The sequence below is a fragment of the Petaurus breviceps genome, unplaced genomic scaffold (genome assembly GCF_028583685.1).
Source record: "Petaurus breviceps papuanus isolate PSGF00001 unplaced genomic scaffold, PetGlider_PUasm1.0 90825, whole genome shotgun sequence".
NCBI lineage: Eukaryota > Metazoa > Chordata > Mammalia > Diprotodontia > Petauridae > Petaurus > Petaurus breviceps.
This window is the reverse complement of record NW_027187353.1, coordinates 20224668-20245270: the sequence shown is the minus strand read 5'-3', so window position 1 is coordinate 20245270 and position 20603 is coordinate 20224668. Positions and strand designations below refer to the sequence as shown.

Here is a 20603-nt window from a genome sequence, read left to right as displayed (position 1 = left end):
TCCTTCCTTCCTTCCTTCCTTCCTTCCTTCCTTCCTTCCTTCCTTCCCCCCACTCTTCCCCTGCACCCCCATCATGCACATGCACACAGAGAATTCTTTGCATCTAGTAGAACTCCTCCTATCCAAATAAAGGCTCGGAGGTGCTCATTCTTTCTGTGTGCCGCTATGATGTTCTGAGGGGCCTGACTGGACCTGGGGCACACCCACAGAGGTGTAACAATGACCATGCTGGCCGATAAACACCCTGCCCGTTGGTGCTCTCTTCCTCTCCCCCTTGGGATCTCAGGCCTGCTGGGCTCAGTGCAGGCTTCAGAAGCAGGCCCCCAGCTGCCAGGGAAGGAGCTCCGGATTCAGTCTGGAGGCCCCGGGCTTGGATCCTGCCTCTGGTGGTGCAGCCAAGTCACTTAAGCTCCCTGGGCCTCAGTTTCTTCACCTGTAAACCAAAGGACAAGATTTGAACTTGGGTCTTGCACTTTATCCGCTATCCTGTGCTGCTGTTCTGTGTGAGCCTCTTCCCATCATCAGTCCATAAACATTTTGTCAGTCAACAAACATTTCTTAAGTGCTTCTGCATACCAGGCACAGTGCTAAATCTTGCTTGTCAGCTAGGTCTGTTCCATAGTTGGAGGAAATGTGCAGGCCCTTCCCATTACTTCTGTCTCTGGGGCCCTTGCTTTTTTGTCTCCTTCCCTCTCTACCTTTGTTTTTTAAATTTTGGACGGGAGAAGGCAAGGCAATTGGGGTTAAGTGACTTGCCCAACATCACACAGCTAGTAAATACGTCAAGTGACTGAGGCTGGATTTGAACTCAGGTCCTCCTGACTCCAGGGCCGGCGCTCTATTCCCTGCCCCACCTAGCTGTTCCTCCATACCTTCTGCAGAGTGCTTTGATCCCTTCAATCCTGGCAGGTGAGAGTTGGTCATGCCCCTAAACAGCTTGCGGACCCTTCAGGGATCACTTGGGGAAGCATCAGTTTCCCTAGTCTTGTCAGTCAGAGGTGATCCTGCTCTGCAGTCATTGACCAAGTGCTTGCCCCTGATTGAACCTGACCAGGAGTTGCCTTTGGGCCAGAAGAAGGTGTGAAGATCTGTTTATGTAGAGAGATGACGGTCCTCCAGAACAGGCATGTTCTTTCTTGAAACCAGTAGCTTGGGAGTGGCTAAGGATGGAATTGGGAAACTCACGGAAACCCCAAGGCTCAATTGTCTTAAAATAGGAGCTTTTCACAAGGCACCAGCTGCTCTTTAAGAGCTGCTAATAAAAGAGGGGAAAGTTCAGAGGCTGTGGGGAAGGTCTTTGAGTTGGTGGGTGAAAGGGAAGCCCGGGGAGACTGGTCTCACCTGTTTGGGATGGCAGGGTGACCTTTTGGAATCTTTCTAGGAGGTTGGTGTGCAGGCTTAGAATCCAACCTGGGACTTGGTTGGTGGCTTGTCTCCTGGGGCTAAATTCGTTTAAGTCCCCTTCTGGGCAGAAAGGGAAAGCCATCATCTCCTTTGGGGAGAGGGAAGCTGTGATCCTGGTGATGTGACCTAGGGCAAAGAGCCCTGAACTCCAGTCAGAAGACCTGGGCTGGAGTCTTAGCTAACCCTTCCTACTTGCTTGACCTTGAACAATTCACACGTCTTTGTGCTTTGGTTTCCCCTTCTGAGAAATGGGTATAATAATACCTATAGTACCACAGGGTAGTTGCGAGGGTCATAGGTTCATAGATTTAGAGCTAGAAGGGAGCTGAGAAGCCATCCAGGCCAACTGTCTCATTTTACGGAAGAGAAAACCAAGTCATAAAAGAGTTGAGTGACTTGCCCAGGGTCACAAAGCTAGTTTAACCCAGGGTTTAACCCAGATAAGATAGTGTGTATGAAGCATTTTCTAAGCTGAAAATGCTGTGTAATAAAATAATAATAATAATAATGATAATAGTAACTGACATTTGTTTTATATTTTCTGACTTACTTTGTATTTGATCCTCACAACTACCCTGTGAGGCAGATACTATGGGAACTATTATCTCAGTTTTGCAGATAAAGAAACTGGGGCTTGGAGAAATTCAATGATTTGTTCTTGGATGCAAAACTGACAGGTACCCAGGCATGGGATTGGACTCCAGGCATGTCGCTCTACCCCTGTACTACCCTGTTTCTGGAACTTGAGCTTGTGATAATGTCAGCTATTATTATTGTTATTACAATATTCTCATTAGAGAATCATGGAATCTTGGAGCTGGAAGGGACTTCAGAAGCCAGTCATCTAACGAGTCCTTGAGCAAGGGTTGTTTTTGTCTTTGTATGCCTGGAGTCTGACACATAATTAGTACTTAATAAATTCTTGTGGACTGACCTAAATCGCTTTGCATTTATTTTGTGCTTAATTAGATGAGCATAGACTGACCCTGCCCCCTTCCCCTCTGAGCAGACAGTGGTCTTTGAGGACAGGAATGATTTCCTTTTTGGTTTTTTATCTGCAGCAGTTAGAAGGCACATAGTAGGTCTCAGTCAATGCTTTGAATTGAATTGGAGTCTTTTGACACTCTTCCTGACAAATGGGCATCCAGCCTATGCTTGAATGATGCATAGGAAGGATGCTGAACATAGACTGCTGAGCTCAGAGGTCAAATCCTGCTATTCACTACCTGTCTGACTTTGGTTCCCAGTTTCTTCATCTGTAAAATCAAGACCTTGAAGATCCATTCCTGCTCTGGATGACCTTATGACCATCAGTGATGGAAAACCACCCACCCAATGCCGTGGTCTCCAGAAATGGAGGACAAAGGGGGTCTATTGGGCTAAATTAGGGTTTGGGGTATCAGGGAAGGAGAATCTTTTCCTCCCCTACCTTTTCCTCTGCCTCATTTCACCACTGCTCCATTCTGTCCTGCTCTGAATTTGGAGTTATGGGCTCAGAGGATACTGTGTTAGAATTTGCCAAAGACTTGGCAACCAGCCTACAACACTATCTCTTTAGAAAGAAAAGGGGAGGGAGGTAAAAATAGGGAAAGAATTTCTTGAACTCCCATGCCTTGGGCTCAGTTATTTTTGGGATGATGCTGATGAAGAGGAGTGAACCTTAGGCCAAAGTTAGAGATGAGGGGTGGGGTGGCAGAAGGGAATTTAGATTGGTGCCTGGCTGTATTTAATGTTCTTTACTGAGTCAAAGCCTTCTGGTGGTGGTGGTGGTGGGTGTGTGTGTGTGTGTGTGTGTGTGTGTGTGTGTGTGTGTGTGTGTGAAAAAGACCCTCCCCATCTGAACAAATGGGGATATTCCCCTGAGGTCGACGGCCAAGGGATCAGAGTCCACTCATCAACTAAGTAATGTATTTTATAAAGACTTGGTGATGAAGGAAAGTCTCCATGTTACTCTGAGTGTCTGAATTCTAGAAAGGAATACCTAGTGCCTACAAATGTGAGACCTGGGGAACTGGGGCTCAGTGGTTGGCTTTGGACTGAAGATGAACCAACAAAAGGACATGAGAGCCACAGGGAGCCACTGTTTCTTGGGCTACATTAATGTAAACAGGGCCTAGAGTGAGGATGGCGACAATTTCTTTGTCCTCTGCCATGGTCAGACCACATCTAGAGAGTTGTGTTCAATTCTAGGTGTCACATTTCAGGAAGGATATCGACAAATTGATGACGATGATAGTTGGCATTTATATAGCACCTACTATGTGCCAGGCACAATAGTTAGTGTTTTATAGCACCTACTATGTGCCAGGCACAATAGTTAGTATTTTATAGCACCTACTATGTGCCAGGCACAATAGTTAGTGGTTTATAGCACCTACTATGTGCCGGGCACAATAGTTAGTATTTGATAGCACCTACTATGTGCCAGGCACAATAGTTAGTGGTTTATAGCACCTACTATGTGCTGGGCACAATAGTTAGCCTTTTATAGCACCTACTATGTGCCAAGCACAATAGTTGGCATTTATATAGCACCTACTATGTATGTGTCAGGCACCATGCTAAGTGCTTTACAAATATTCCCTCATTTGTTCCTCACAACAACCCTGGGAGGTAGGGGCTATTATTATTATTACCATTCTACAGATGAGAAAACTGAGACAAACAGAGATTAAGTGACTTGTCCAGAGTCACCCAGCTAGTTTCTGAGAGCCTGATTTGAACTCAGGTCTTCCTAACTTTGGGTGCAGCTCTCTGTCCACCATGCCTCCAAGACTAGGATTTGAAGTCCGGTCTTTTGATCCTAAATCATAGCATTATTTTGTTGTTGTTCAGTCATTTCAGTCAAGTTCAACTCTTAGTGACCCCATTTGGGATTTTCTTGGCAAAGATATTGGAGTGGTTTGCCATTTCCTCCTCCAATTAATTTTACAAATGAGGAGACTGAGGCAAATAGAGTTAAATGACTTACCCAGGGTTCCACAGCTAGTAAGTGTCTGAGGCTGGATTTGAACTCAGTTTTTTCTGACTCCAGGTCTAATGCTCTATCCGTAGCACTAAAGAAACTAGAGAAAGGTAGTTAGCATGGTGGAAGGACTAGAAATATACCAATTAAGAATGTTTGAAGGCATGACGTAGATAGGACCTGGAAAATCTGGGTTCAAATCCTACCTCAGACATTGTGTGACCTTGGGCAAATCACTTACTCTTTCTGTGCCTAAGTTTCTTCATCTCCAGTTATGGAGCAGGAGAGGGGAAGGTAGAGGAGGAGGGTTGGACTTGATGATCTCCAAGATCCCTTCCATCTTGAAATCTTTGCTCCTAATGGAGGATGTGTGACCTGGAGAGCAGAAGAATGAATGATTATATCCATAGAGTGTAAACTCCTTGAGGGCAGAGATTGTCTAGTTTTAGTCTTTGTATAACCAATGCTTAGCTCAGCATCTGGCACATAGTAGATACTTTATAAATGCTCACTGAATTAATTTGGATTGGAGCTGGTGAGGGAGCCAGAGCCTGAGGCTGTCCCACCCACAGCAAACAGTCTGTTCAGTGTTAAAGTCAGGTTACCTAATCATTGGGCTGAACTTGGGACTCTGACTGGGGAGGCCTCTTATTAATGTTTTGAAGGCCACAGGTCTCAATGACCTTCTGCATCAGGGTTTCTTACCCTTTTGGGGCACTGGATCCTTCACCTGTCTGGTGACACCTGTGGACCTCTTCAAGGAATGAATAAAATAAGTAAATAAAATAAAACACATCTGATTACAAAAAAACTTTAATATGAAATATACTTATCAAAATATTTTAAAAACCAGTTCATGGGCCCCTCCAAATCTATCTACAGGTGGTAGATCCCATGGTAAAAACAAAACAAAAACAAAAACAAAAAAGAACTTCCGCTCTAAAGGATGCTAACACATTGAATAATAATGGTGTACATTTAAATGGAACTTTACAGACTTTGATGTCCTTACAGACATTACCTCACTTGAGCCTCACTACAACCCAGTGAATTGAGTGCTAAAGGACTATTAACCAAATTTTACAGGTGAGGGAACTGAGGCACAGAGAGGTTAAATGACCTGGAGTCAGGATGATCTGAGATAAAATCTGGCTTCAGACACTTACTAGCTGTGTGACCCTGGGCAAGTCACTTGACCTTTGTTTTGTCTGCTTCAGTTTCCTCATCTGTAAAATTGGGATAATTTACCTCCCAAGGTTGTTGTGATAAGGAAATGAGATAATGCATCTAAAGTGATTCGTAAAACTTAAAGCATTGCATTCATGCTAGTTATTATTATTATGAGTCTATCCCATAGAATATCAGAGCTATGTGGAATGTAGTACATTGAATGCCAGAGCTCAGAGAGACCTTTGCTGTTTTTGTTCTGTTGGGTCTGACTCTTCATGACCCCATTTGGGGTTTTCTTGGCAGAAATAATGAATAGGTTTGCTGTTTCCTTCTCCAGCTCATTTTACAGATGAGGAAACTGAGGCAAAGAGGATGAAGTGACTTGCCCAGGTCACACAGCTAGTAAGTGTCTGAGGCTGGATTTGAACTCAGGAAGATGAGTCCAAGCACTTTATTGGCTGCAGCGCCACCTAGCTGCTCAGAGAGACCTTAGAACAGAGAACGTCAGAGCTCAAGGATTGGCTTTTAGAATGTAAAATGCTGGAGTGGGGAGAATCCTTAGATTTCTCTCCCCATCCCGACCTTAGCTCCAGTGTGGCTGCTGCCCGTTGCAGTTAGCTCAGGGCTCAGGTTGCAAGAGTTCCTTGATGCAGGTCTCTCTGTCTTGCTGGAGTCAGAGTCTTCCTGTGGTCAGCTGCCAAAAAAAGGGAAAGGCCCGGGCCTCCCTGACGTGAGCATTCCCCAGCCAAAGGATTAGGGAATTTTGCTGGAGCAATGACAAGCATCCAGAGGGGGACCCTTGGTCAGCAGTTATTGGAGGAGCTTCGGGCCGGGCAGGCAGCTGGCTGTTCAGGGCAGCTGTGTTCCATATCCCTCGACACTTCACGTCCGGAATGTGCCACGCCTGAGAAGTCCTTCCTGGAGAAACCCTGGTTCTGGCCAAAGATAGCTTAATGGTGGTCCTGCTCAGACTGAATGAGCTTGCTTGTTTCAGCCCTTTGGGGAGCCATGGAGTCGGCACTTCTGTCCACCAGTGGACAGCAGAACCCTCTGCCTCAGCAGATAGCCCTTTCATTTGTTCATTTATTCACTCATTCAACAAGCACCTAGTAAGTACCTACTGTTTGTCAAGTTAAGAGAGCCCTATTTTCTTTTTCTTTTTTTTTGCTTTTTGGAGGGGGGAACCAAAGGCAATTGGGGTTAAGTGACTTGCCCAAGGTCACATAGCTAGTACGTGTTAAGTGTCTGAGGCTAGATTTGAACTCAGGTTCTCCTGACTCCAGAGCCGGTGCTCTATTCACTGGGCCACCTAGCCGCCCCAGCCCTATTTTCTTAATAGCAATATTCTTCCACTATCTGTTGGTCATGGAACGTTATAGTTGCTGAAAATTTAAACATGAGCATTGGTCAAGAGGGCAATGGGAGAGGCGGGTGGTGTGTGTGAACGGCCAGCAACACATACCAAATAGAGACCTTTGAAGAACCTGAGTCAAGAATGTCATCAAAGGAATGTCTAACTGAGAAAGAAGATGGGTGGGTCATATAGCAAATGCTCCATGAATGCCTTGTAAGGTCCAGAGAAGGGAGGAAGGCCTCCAGCATGCTGGGTTGACTCCCTTGAGTGAAGTTAAGGGAAGGCAGGCACAAGGGTGAGGAAGGATGGTCAGGCATGGATCAGTGGTGATTTGTATCAACTAAGGAAACATCCCAAAATAAAAGGGGGAAGGTTGTTTCTAACCTGGGGACCAGGGAAGGCGGTATTTGAGCTGGACTCTAGGATAGGCAGAAGTTCAGCAAGTGAAAAGGGAAATGAAGGAACGGCATTCCAGGCATAGGAAAAAAGTGAGCAAAGACCCTGGGGTGGGAAAATTCAGGGCATGACAAGCAGTCCAGTTTGGTGGGAACTTCCAATAGTATTTGCTGAAGAGTCATGGGAGCTAAGGCTAAAACATGAGGGGCATCAGATGGCAGGGGACCTTGAATGCCAGGCTAAGGATCCTGAACTTTCCTTGGGTGGTGGTCGGCACCACTCTAGACCTTGTGCATTGTTGTGGCTGAAGACACTTATCACCTGGGGGCCAAGCTCCTTTCAGTGATGAAAACAAAAATGATTGACTTATATGCGTCCTCAGCACCGTCCCCTGCCCTCCACCTAAATGGAGACAGGAGACAGTAATGTCTTGTGTGAGGCATAGGAAGGCTGGGTCACTGAACCAGAGTGTGTGATGGGGAGGAAGGTCTCATGAGCCCGGGGGATGATTTTAGGGCAGACTGCACCAGCCAGAGGAGATCTTAGAGGCCATCCAGTCCAACCTGTGATTTTATAAGTCTGGAAACTGAGGCCCAGGGAGCAGAAATGAGTTGTCCAGAGTCATAGAGTAAGTTAAGGATTGAGCTGGGACTCGAACCCTGGCTTTTATCCCAGAGTCCCTTGCAGTTGATTGCATTGCCTCAGAGATATGCTTGGTTCCTTAAGGCCAAGAAGTTGGTCTGAGTCCTTGTGTTTGCCTGGCCCAGAGGAAGGCTCGTGTGTGTGCGTGCACCCGTGTGCATGTGTGTTTGTGTGTGTGCGTGTGTTCATGTGTGTCCTGAGTGTGTGGTTAAGCCTCTCATGCTGTCCTGACCACAGCCTTTCCCCTTTTGCAGTCCCAGACTTTGGTCCCAGGGAGCTCCCCAACCTGCTGGGCTCGGTGGTGAAGCAACTGGGAGAGGCCCAGCGGACGCGGCGTCACGCCAGGCCGGGCGACTACACCATTGAGGTGCTGCTGGCTGTGGACGACTCGGTGGTGCGCTTCCACGGCAAGGAGCATGTGCAGAACTACGTCCTGACCCTCATGAACATAGTGAGTGAGGCCCCCCACCTCGGGGCTGGGAGAGGGTCTGCTGCGAGGCCAGGCCAGGCCAGGCCAGAGCCCCGGCCGTCATTCTGTCACCCTCTCAGCAGGCACTTATTAAGCGCTCACTGTCCGCCGGGCTCTGTGCTGAGTGCCAAGGACACAGAGAAAGGCCTGCTCTCCTAGGAGACCCTGCCCTCAGGGAGCTCCCATTCCAGATGGGGAGACAACATGGGGTGTAAATGGAAGGGAACTTTGTAAGGCAGGAGTGGAATGGGACAGGCACTGTGCAGAAGGCGGAATTTACACGGAACCTTGCAGGAGGCAGAGGGGAGAAGGGAGAGCACGAATCAGGAGAGGGAGTGGCGGCTACAAGAAGCAAAAAGTAGAGAAAGTGTATGGAGGAATGGCCTCTGTTGTGGCTGTGGCTCCTCTGGGTGAATTTCCTCCCTCCCTCCCTCCCTCCCTCCCTTCCTTCCTTCCTTCCTTCCTTCCTTCCTTCCTTCCTTCCTTCCTTCCTTCCTTCCTTCCTTCCTTCCTTCCTTCCTTCCTTCCCTCCTCCTTTATTCATTCAACAAGTGTGTAGAATGTGTGTATTCAGTGCTTGCTCCATGTAGAATACTGTGCTAGGAGGCGTGGGTAACAGAAAATTTCGGTAAGGCAGGGTTCTTGCCTTCATGGAGTTTACTCTCTAGTAAGGGGATGAGTCAGGAATCCATGATTATAATACTCTAATACTCCACAGCACATGACTGCTCGATCAGTCATTTATTAATTCCTTGCTCTGTGCTAGACACTGAGGGTACAGAGACAAAAGTGAGAATCACTCCCCTCAAGGAGCTTACACTCTATACTCTATCTGGGGGAGGGGAATGAGGGTACTAGACACATGAAAAACCAGGTGAGGTCATGAGAAAATAGGACAGCACTCACAGGAAAGGTGATGGGAGGAGGAAGAAAGATTAAGAAAGGAGGTAGCCTGTGAATTGTACTGGGAAATTCAACAGATGAGCTATCGGAGATGAGATCTAGAACTGGGAGGCCAAAGGTGACTTACTCAAGGACACAGGGGTAGTGTCAGGGATCTTCTGGCTATGAAAGCCGTGCTTTCTGTCTGCCCTGTACCTCTCCAGGCTTAGGGAATGGGGAAGCGATGGGAGATAGTGGAGGAAGCCCTGGTTCTTATGCGTCTTCCATACCCATAGGGCCCTGACTCTGCAGAGGGAGGAGTTGCCTTCTCCTGTCATTTCCGCACCTCCTCTCTCCCTTGGTACTCCTCTGAAGACCTCTGGTCCTGTATTCTTCCTCCTCCTTCTGCTTCCTCTCTCTCCCTTTGCTTCTGACACCTCGGGATCACACCTGGCATCCCACCAATTCCTGAACTAGAGTGTTTTACTTGGATTAAAAAATGTAATGAGTTGTGCACATAGCCCCAGGGACTCCCAGCGGAAGCAATCTGTGCTGCTGCTGCTGCTGCTGTCCATCCCTTGGGACATTGACTTGGAACTAGGCTACTTCTTCTATGGTCAGCTGCTGGATTCCAGACCCAAGCAATATCTGGACACCAGAAGGGACCTGTAAGTGAAATCCTTGCTAGGTCTTGGCAGGCTCTCTCGCTCCAAAGTCAATGCCTTTTAGATTTCAAGGTCAGTCCTAGCTGGGAGTTAGGAGCAGGGGGAGTCAGGGCTTGTGGTAAGTACAGTCTTTCCTGATGAGTGTCTATCAAAGAGGGCATCTGGATAGTGAGAATTCCCTGAAGACTCAGCAGCGGAACCGCCACTGAGCCTGCCCCTCCCCCACATTCTCACCCCCTCCCTCTCCCAGCTAGAAAGAACATACACTGATGGGCAGAAGCATGTGACCGATTTCTACTCAGCTAAAGTAAAATCGTTTCTAATGGTTGTCACTCTGAAGGGCTGGCCGTCCCATGGACTAGACTGGGGAGGAATCTGCTCAGACCACCCCAACTCGAGCTGGGCAGGAACCCAGAAAGCCTTCTCATTGGCAGCTTTTTGTTTGTCTGTTACTCTTTTTTGACCACTTGAAATGTTGTGATGAAGTGTGGCCCTTCGGTGGAAAAATCTGTCCTTCATGGACTGGAAGGCACGAGTCAGTGCTTGACCACCAGCCCAGAATCTATAAATCACCGTCCACACCCAAGACCACCCAGCTGAAAGCTAATCCCATTAGTGTGAGACCAAGGAGGGAGGAGGGGGGGCTCTTTACCCTGGAAAAGTGTCTAGGGGAAGGCTGGAGGAGGAAGGGAAGAAATAAAGAGAAGAGTCAGCGTTAATGAGCTGATGGTTTGGGTGCAATTAGGCCGACTCCTGGGCTGTGGAGCTGGCAGAGAGCCCTGAGGTCACTGAGTGTAATCTGTACCTGAGCAGGGCTCTGTTGCAGACATCGAGATAATGATAACTCTGATTGATACAAGGCTTCCAGGCCATTGTCTTTTTACATTGATTCCGAACTTGGCAAGCCTCAACAGGAAGACATTCCAGCACAAATAAGAAAAAGAAAATGGTTGTACGGGAAGACCCATTGTGTTGTCAGTTAGAAGGAGGCTGTGTCCTGGCTGGCACTCCCCTGATGTGTCGCCTTTCCTTGAGGGCAGGGGCTGGTTCCCATTTTCTCTGGGCCTCCTCTGTCTGAGGGCTTGGTATACAGCAGGTGTTTATGAATGTGTCTGAACCCTTTGTTTCGGGAGTGAAAAAGGCCTTGAACTTGACCGTCAAGGCTTCACTCTTGTGATGTTGTTGGTCCTCTTTGAGAATGAAGGACAAACGATGAGAAGATATGGGTTCAAGTTCTGGCTCAGCCATTTATTAGCTGTGTGACGCTGAGATGTCGTTAATCTGAAATCTGCCTCTCTGTCCGTCCGTTGTTCCCACCCGTGGCTTCCAGGCCTGCGTTCTGGGGCCAAGCTGAGCAAAGCTGATCCTTCTTCACACATACATGACAACCCGGAGAGTCCTGGGAGATCAGTGGAGTTGAGCAATGTCCAAATACTGGCTCATCCATTTACTCCCTGTGTGACCTTGGACAAGTCATTTTACGAATCCTCAATTCTCTTGTCTATGGAAGGAAGGGGAGTGACTAGATGACCGCCTCAGGTCCCTTCTAGCTCTAAATAAGTGATATGAACCCTATCCCCCTCCAATCTTTTCTTCTCTAGGCTGAACTTTCATTCACTCCTTATATGGCAATTTCTAGGCCAAGTTGGCCTTTCATGGATTCTGTGTAGCTTATCCACACCCTTCTTATAATATGGCATACAGAACTGAACACAACACCCTTCCACCTAGACACTATGCCTGTATTAATATAGCCTAACATGACTTTACTCTTTTTTTTTTTTTTTTAAACCTGGTATGTATGGTGCTGAGCTTGAGGTCTACTAAGACCCTCAGGTCTCAGTGTGATGTAGAGCCCTCTTCTGGAACAGCTTCCTCCATTTGGTGGAAGTCTCTGAATCTCAGACAGAGGAGTCAGCCAGAGCTGTCTAGCTTGAAAGAGAAGACTGAGGGGAAACACAAATGCTGTCATGGATTGAAAGCTTAGAGACCCTAGAGGTCATTTAGACCAGACCCCTCCTTCTGGGTAGACTCAGGTCTATGCAGAGCTCCCAGAGAGGAGAGAGGCCCAACCAGAGCTTTCCTCTGCCCAAACCCTAAGGATTTTAGCTGGAGCTATGCCAGAGAACTGGAAGCAGATATCTGGCAGACTGTACCCCACATACCAGACTCTGCCCATGCCATCTGTCTGCCTCTCTGTATTTTGGGGAGTGTGTTTAGAGTGAGGACTGGTGGAGGGGGAGGATAAGCTAATGAGGATTCAGCCCTTTGTCTCAGGGTCTTGTCTTCTGGTTCCCTCTTACTATCTCTTGGAGAGGCTTCCAGTCCACATAGCCACAGAAGAAATGCTGGATTCAGATACACCAGGGAGATGTGATTTCCCAAGCATGGGGCTTCCAACCAAGACTTTGGAGATAAGAACTGGGGAGTTACCGAGACTCAGAGATGATAAGGGATTGACTCCTGAGGTTCCTCCCAATTCTGAGGCTTTGGGATTCTCTACATTTGCGAGGGTCATGGAGCAGGTCGTTGTCAGGGGCAGGATGGAACCCACGTCCTTGGAATGCCAAGTTCAGCTCTCTCTCCAGTCTTCCTTCCTGGCTCTTCTCCCAGTGTCAGTCTTGATAAGGCTGTGGCATCACTAAGTCTGCAGGTCCTGGGAGAGGAGGCTGGGCCAGCTGGCCAGCTGGTTCTTACCCTGAGCATTCAATTTAATTCTTCCATTAATTCATTTATTGATCATTTAGGAGGCATTTATTCATCTGCAAATACTCCACATTCCTACATGCAGTGTGTAGAGCCCTGTTCTTAGAGCAGGGCAGATGACAAAGTTAAGTCATTTTTACAGAGCTTTCAGTCTACTAGCTAGTAATACACCAGCACAGCTAAGGAGAACACATGGGAGTGCATGGTGAGTCCATTAGAGAGGGGGCAAAGCAAAGGACTGTGGGATTGCCACTGGGAAGAGCTCACTCCTGAGGAATGAAGGAGGGCTTCCTGGAGTGGGGGACATTAGAATCAAGTTTCAAAGGGCCTATTAGAACTCAACAGGTGAAGTGAGGGGTGGCAGGCATGGAGCACAGAGTGAGCCAAAGTACCAAGGAAGGAGAGGGCTCAGGGGATAGTGTGGTCCAGTTCAGCTGGACTGTGGAGTGTGGGGGAAGGGAACACCATGATCCAAAACAGGGGAGGTGGGGCAGCACTGGATTGTGAGGAGCCTTGAATGCCAGACCAAGGAGTCAGTACTTTACAGAATGGGCAATAGAGTCACTGGAATGAGCATCAGCTTTGTTCACTCAGTGCTACCATAGATCTACGGCATTAACCAAGGGATATGAGCCTTGAGGTCAGCTGGGCAGCTGCACTCACTCATGCTGAGTAATTTTTCATTCATTCATCATTCATCCATCACAAAGTATCATTCAAGCACCTAGTCTTGAACAAAGAACTGTGCTATAGACTGGGAGAGATACAAAATTAATATAAGATGTGCTCCTTGCCTTGAGAAGCTTCTAGTCTAGTTGGGGATACAAGGTGTTCATAACTGACTTGATGAGATAGTAGGACATGACCAGGTGCTTGCTTGCCTGGTGTGGAGTGCTGAAGCTAGGAGGGACCTCAGAGACCAGCAAATGCCTCCTCATTTTACAGACGAGGTAAATGAGGCACCGGGAAGTTAATTAGTGGCTCAAGGTCACATAGCCAGTGAGTGTCTGAGGTGGGATTTGAACTCAGGTCTTCCTGACTCCAGATCCAGCACTCTCCTTTTGCTGGAGGATTGAGCACTGGCATTCCTTTTTAGATTGCCTGTAGTACTAAGCGTGAATCTCCAGAGCACAGCGTTGTCTCTCTGGTCCTCTCTCAGATATGTCCAAGGTAGCATAGAACCTAGGCACGGGATTTACCCAGAGACCACCTGGTGAGGGAGCTGCCTATAGGAACTGTCACCACCCACCATCAAATCATTTGAGCTTTCTCAGAGCCTTCCCTGCCATCTGCATCATTACCTACTGTCATACATGCTGCACTGTGCATGGACTGGTCTTGCCAGGGCATATGCCAACACGGAAGGCAGTGTCAGAATGGCTTAAACATCTGCTCACTCCCTATTAGATGTAGAAGGAGCATCCTGAGAGTCCCCTCCAGGGAGTTACCTGTACTGAGCTCTTCCTTGCTTGTGCTTGTTGCAAACAGTAGGAAATCAGAGTAGGGGTTGGAGCTCAGGGCAATATTCTGACCCCTGAGGAAAACTTCTCATTTTCACACAGAATTTATTCTAGGCCTGGGCAGCCGCGTGAACTAAAATGTTGGCATTTCATTTCTTCGAGGGTGACCGGCAGTAGTAGTTGGGATATACTGGATGTTTTTAGCCGATGTGGGAGGTTGGTCCAGCCCCTGACCTAGAATATTGACTCATGCCCTGGGGCAAATGGAGCTGGAGAAGTTCCAAAGGAGGCCAGCTACAATCATCAAAGGGGTCATGGACTACAAATATCAGCTTCTTTCATTTGGAAAGACACAGTAGTGTTCACATACAACCCTGGGGGGGGAGTATAGATATTTTAGCCTTGGAGGACTGACTGTTAAGAGCATATGATTAGAATAACTGAAAGCTGGAAGAAATTCTACCTATCATCCACAGTCATGCATCTATATGTCATCTTGTAGGGAAAGGGGAAAAATGCCCAATAACACCTGGTGTTTGTGAGGGGATATTGAAAAAATAGGGGAGCAGATATTAAGGGCAGTGAGGCTTTCTGTTGGGTGGGCTGGGAGCTATGTCAGATTGGAGATGGGGAAGCTTGAAAACCAGGCATAGGAATTTAGATTGAATCTTGTGCCATGGATCATCACAAATTGAAATAAAAATTCTATGATTGCTCTGTTTTTTACACTTCAGTCATTTCTGGAAATACCCCAACTCCCCCCTACCCCAATTGAACCCTTTCTTGTAACAAAGCAAAAGAATTTAGCAAAAGCAATTAGTCCAGTGACAATATGTAACATGCACTTCCCATTATGGCCCAGGAGTCCCCTCTGAAAGAGGTGGCCCTTCCACCAATCACTGAGAGGGGGGCTCATCCAACACGGGGCTCCTGCTGTTGCTTATTTCTATTTGGGTCCCATCCAGTCCATCTCTCTGATGTAATTTTTTTTAAACTAGAATCTAAGAACTTTGATGATTATGGCTTTAATCTCGGTATTTATACAAGGGAGTGTCATGTTGAAAGAAAGGTTTAAGCATGATAAATCTGGCTGACTTCAGGATGGATTAGGTGAGAGAAAGGGGACCCAGAGACACCAACCTGAGAAGGATCATAGGATTTTGAGGGAGAAAGAGCCAAAGAGAATTAGGTGGTTAGAGTCAGACCACATTAGGGGGTATTGTTAGCCAGCCAGCTTCATAAACCAGTGTTTACTAAGCCCCTACTACGCGCCAGGCACACAGTGGGCAGCTAAGAAATGGCTGTTAATTCTGGGCGGCATTGAAGAGTGTCCCAGGAAAGCGCCTGGGCTGGTGAGGGGCTGTCAAATTCCTGCCATGCCAGGATTGCTTGAAGTTCCTGGGGCTACTTTTCCTAGGGAATAGAAGACTCGGGGGGGGGGGGGTGTGAGAGCTGTCTTTAATGATGCGAATGGCTGTTATGTGCAACAAGGATTTAAAATGTTCTGCTTGGCCCCAGAGGGCACAATTTGGAGCAGTGAGTGGTGGTTACAAGGCAGCATATTTTGGCTAAAAACCCTCTAACAATAACAGCTATCCCAGAATGCAACGGGCCAGCTTGGGAGGTGGTCGGTGGGTTTCCCTTCTATGGAAGCTTTTGAGCAAAAGTTAGCTGACCGCGTGTTCCCTATATGGTAAAGGACATAATTTTTTTTGTTTGTTTGTTATGGAGTCAGAATAGATTATTCTTAAAGTCTCTTCGTTGACGAAATGCTTCCAAGACCATCTAGTCAAGGGGTTGAGAACTGGAAGGACTCTGTGGACAGATTTCAGAGGATCTATAACTTGGAACTGGAAGATGGCATCCTTCTTTTCACTAACCCCTAAATGAAATTTAGCATTTCCTTCCATTATGAATGTAGGTAATAGCCATGATTCTGAGAAAAGGTCCATTGGCTTCACTTGACTGCCCAGAGGGGTCCCTGGCAGAGAAAGGTTAAGAATCTTTGCTGATCTGGGTAAATCTCTTCTTTTTCCAGATGAAGAAACTGAGGGCCAGAGAAGGAAAGTTATTTGCTGAAGGTGATATAACTAGGAAGAAACAGTTAGGATCTGAATCTGTTTCATCAGACACCAGAACTCTGGTGTTCCTTTCAAACTGTTTGCTGCCTCCAGGACTTTATTGCTTGTGGAGTTATGTGTCTGGTTGAGATGGTTTTGAAAACCTGGTTCTAGAGATCTTTCTCCTCTGCCCAGGGATACTGACAAAACTGTCAACGTGAGCCCTGTGCCCAGTCTTCCTTGGGTGTGTGTGTGGTGGTGGTGGGAGCTGTTTCTGAAGGCTGAGCTGGACTGTGGGAGAGAATGGGAGAGAGACAAAGGGGCCCTTTCATGGAGGTTATCAATAGAACTGGATTGCTGAGGGGAGAACACTTCCAAGTTCTGTTTTCTCACTGCTCATCTGCACAGGCCCCCCTTGCCCACTTGGGTGGTAGGTTATCCCCCCTAAGGACTGACTGATGATACAAAGGCACTTATGTTCTCCATTGTTTGGAGTTGCTAGGGAGATTTGGGCATGGTTCACATCTGAGCCAGCAAAGGCAGCGACTTCTAACCTACTTCTTCACCAGTTCTTAGCAAGAAAAGACTCCACAGCTGACCTATTCTGAAAATGTCTTTTCTCTTTCTCTCTCCTTCCTTCCTTCCTTCCTTCCTTCCTTCCTTCCTTCCTTCCTTCCTTCCTTCCTTCCTTCCTTCCTTCCTTCCTTCCTTCTTTCCTCCCTCCCTCTGTCTCTGTCTCTCTCTCTGTCTCTGTCTCTCTCTCTCTCTGTCTCTCTCTGTCTCTGTCTGTCTCTGTCTGTCTCTGTCTCTGTCTCTCTGTCTCTGTCTCTCTCTTTCTCTCTCTGTCTCTCTGTCTCTCTCTGTCTCTGTCTCTCTCTCTCTGTCTCTCTCTGTCTCTGTCTCTCTGTCTCTCTGTCTCTCTGTCTCTCTCTCTCTCTCTCTGTCTCTCTCTCTCCCCTCCCCTTCACACTCCCTACCCTCTCCTTGGTTTCTTAAAATAGGGTCTGTGGAATAGTGGAAAGAATATGAGATTCAGTCTTGTGTCCAGTTCCCACTTGGTTCCTTTCTCTGATGTGACCTAGGCTAACTCATCTTTACTCTCTGGGCCCTGGTTTTCTCTATAAAATGATAGAGTTGGACTCAATGATCCCCCTTCTAGTTCTGACATCCTAGGATCTACTTCCACGCCTTGTTTCCCTTCAATCTGGGAAGTCTGGGCGATGAGAACGAAACCTCAGGGGGAAGGTTTCCCCGATGATGGACACGATCTCCGAGAGCTGGACCAGGTCCCTCTGAACTCCGGGTCCTGAATGCAGGGCTGGTTTTCTGTTGGCGTGTCACCGTTGTGTGTTAAATATTCATTATTGGGGCTTGAGAAAACTCAGTTTGAAACCGAAGGTTCACAGAAAGCCCTTTCACGCTAAGGTGAAGCTTTTGCGCTTGGTCAGTGATTTCCTTTCATTTGACCTCCTTTCTTCCTCCCCTCCCCTCGCCATGGGAGGCTGCTGCCTTCTCTGAGACATTCTTCCCCTTCCCTTCTCCAGGAAGCCCCCTGACCTTGGTGCTAGGATCTGAGAGTCACAGCACATCCAGGCCAGGAGGTACCTCAGAGCTCGGGATGTCAGCTGTGAGAGGGACTGGAGAAAACACACATTCACTGGCAGACCAGGAAGAAGCCTTGTAGGTAATAGAGTTCCACCCCCATTACTGGAGAAAAGAGAAGGTCACATAGCCAGTTAGCAGCAGAACTGGGATTGAAACTCAACTCTTGAGACATCTAAAGAAGATAAAGCCTATCTTCCAACAATATTAAGTCTACTCTTCACAATTTTTCTTTTTTTCTTTTTGGAGGGGGTAAGGCAGGGCAGTTGAGGTTAAGTGACTTGCCCAAGGTCACATGGCTAGTAAGTGTTAAGTGTCTGAGGTCAAATTTGAATTCAGGTCCTTCTGTCTCCAGGGCTGGTGCTCTATTCACTGTGCCATCTAGCTGTCCACAATTTTTCTTTAAATACGTTATTGTGCAGTCATTTTTCAGTCATGTCCTGCTCTTTGTGACCTCATTTGGGGTTTTCTTGGTAGAAATTCTGGTTTGCCAGAGTGGTTTGCCATTTCCTTTTCCAGTTCATTTTATGGATGAGGAAACTGAGGCAAACAGGGTGAAGTGACTTACCCAGGGTCACACAGCTAGTAAGAATCTGAGGCTAAATTTGAACTCAGGAAGGTGAGTTTGACACTGCGCCATATAGTTGCCCTGTAAATTAAAGAGATTATTTAATTTTTAGTGATATTCTGGAATCTGAGGGATGTTGCCTCTTACAGCATCAGCAGAAAGACTGTGTCCAACCTTGATGTGAAAGCTTATCTCCTCTCCTTAGTTTTGTTGTATTTGCTATTAAATTACTGTGATATTTTTCATTTTGTCTAGAAAGAAAGCAGGAGGAAAAGAAAGAAAGGAGAGGGAAAGAAAGGAAAAAAAGAAGAAAGGATGAAAGGAAGGAATAAAGAAAAAGGAAGGGAAAGAAAGTCTTCATGAAGCACTTTTCACAAGCCAGGCATTGTGCTAAGTGCTAAGATACAAAAGCAAACTCAGCCCCTGTCCTCAAGGAGCTTGCATTCTAATGGGAGAAATAGTACACACATAGAAGTGTGTTCTGGGAGGGGACTTTATTCCGAAAAGTTTCAGGGCCAGTGAGTGGGGCCATAGGCGTGTGGGTTGGTGATCCTGTCTAAGAATCTCGACAGAGCTGATTGAATCTCGGTTGGTAGATTCAGCCTAGATCTGTGGTCGGTCCTGGTTTAATGATCTGGGCTCCAAAGTTGGATTTGTATTTTAGCTCCTCAGCCTTTGGCTTCCTTTTAACTAAGGATCCTTTTGTTTACCTTGTTTTCAAGTCCGTCATCTTTCAGGGGAAACTGAGGACTAGAGAGGAGTGACTTTCCCAAGGTCATACATTTAATAAATAGAGCCTGGATTCAAACCCATAGCCTCTGACTCCAAATCCAGAACTCTCGCTATGCTACCCAGATTAATTTCCAGTTCTCAGTGCGTATCAGCTCAGTGACCTTGGGAAGGGTCATTTTGGGCTGGATCACAGTAGATCAATGATTCTATGAGCCCTTCTGAGCCTCAGTTTCCTCATCTGTACAATGAGGATAATATGGCTTTCATGCTTACTCTCTCAGTGGGGGTAAGGCTTGGAAAGCTGAGAGATAGGAGGCAGCCTGCAGGGAACACACAGAAAGCTTGGTCCTGTAGCTGGTGACCTTGGCTAGCTCTTTGCAGGACTGGGGCTGCTGCCTTGGCTGACAGATAGAAGGGAAATGTGGGGCGCCAGGGGGATGGATCTTGGCTCAGCTTTCAGAGCCCTGGGTCAGTTCTCCCCTGAGTGATGCCATTTCCGGAAGGCTCACAGGAACTCTGGGAGTCCTGGTGTCATAAATACTGCCCAGTGTCTGGAACACAGGAGTGAGTGATAAATGCTGGCCATTGTTACCTTTATGAAAGGGACCCTGTTGGGGTGAGGTGGCCTGAACAGAGGAGAAAAGCAGGGCTCTCAGGAGCGGCTGGTGGGATGGAGGGTGAACCAGCTTGGGGCATGGGGCTCGGGGGGCAGTGGCCAGCTGGGCTACAGGAAAGGCCCCAGGGAGCCAAGGAGAACAAGGGCACCTTTAAGAAGGATATAATAAACATCCCCGTGTGAGCCCTTTGAAACTCTGAGCCCTGACCCAGACACTGGGGAAGCAGCACCTTCAGAGCTCTTCCCATGCTGTCCCCTCAGGGCTCTGGCTCAGCCCTGGGCAGCTGGGAAATGGATCAGGAACGTAACCCCTGAGGCAGAGCTACTGAGGCTCCTGGAGGGGGGGCTCAGGACCCCCTAGGGCCCCTGCCCCTCTCCATAAGCTCAGCCACAGAATCAGAGAACTCAGGAGGGGCCCTCAGGGGCTGCCCCATCCAACCTATCCCTGAAAAAGAGGACCCTCAGACCCCCCAGTAAGCAGCCATCAAGGACTGCTGCTGCCCACTGCCTCCCAGGGAGCCCCTTGCACCTGGTCCCAGGGCTAAGGCCTGTGGATGACACGAAGCCTAAGTGCACTTTGTCACCTCTCCCCTTGACTCCTGTTTCTTCTCTCTGAGGCCAAACAGGTCAAGTCTAATCTTTTTTCAACGAGCAGGCTTGTGTATGCTTCCATGTTCTAAGGTCCTTCCACCTCTGACATTCTGTGTTCCAAGGTCCTTCCACCTCTGACGTTCCGTGTTCTAGGGTCCTTCCAGATCTGACGTTCTGTGTTCTAAGGGCCCTTCCTTCTCTGACATTCTGTGTTCTAAGGGCCCTTCTATCTCTGACATTCTGTGTTCTAAAGGCCTTCCACCTCTGACGTTCTGTGTTCTAAGGTCCTTCTAGATCTTACATTCTGTGTTCTAAGGTCCT

The 20603-nt window shown here is 47.6% G+C and overlaps 1 protein-coding gene across 1 annotated transcript in view; it reads left to right on the top strand.

Moving 5' to 3' along the window:
* Window positions 1–20603, top strand: part of ADAMTS14 (ADAM metallopeptidase with thrombospondin type 1 motif 14) — a 122265-nt gene that overhangs the window by 48320 nt on the left and 53342 nt on the right. The window contains exon 4 of the mRNA XM_069071440.1: window positions 8186–8382. Coding sequence (XP_068927541.1) covers window positions 8186–8382 — 197 coding nt within the window. The remainder of the gene's footprint in view (window positions 1–8185; window positions 8383–20603) is intronic.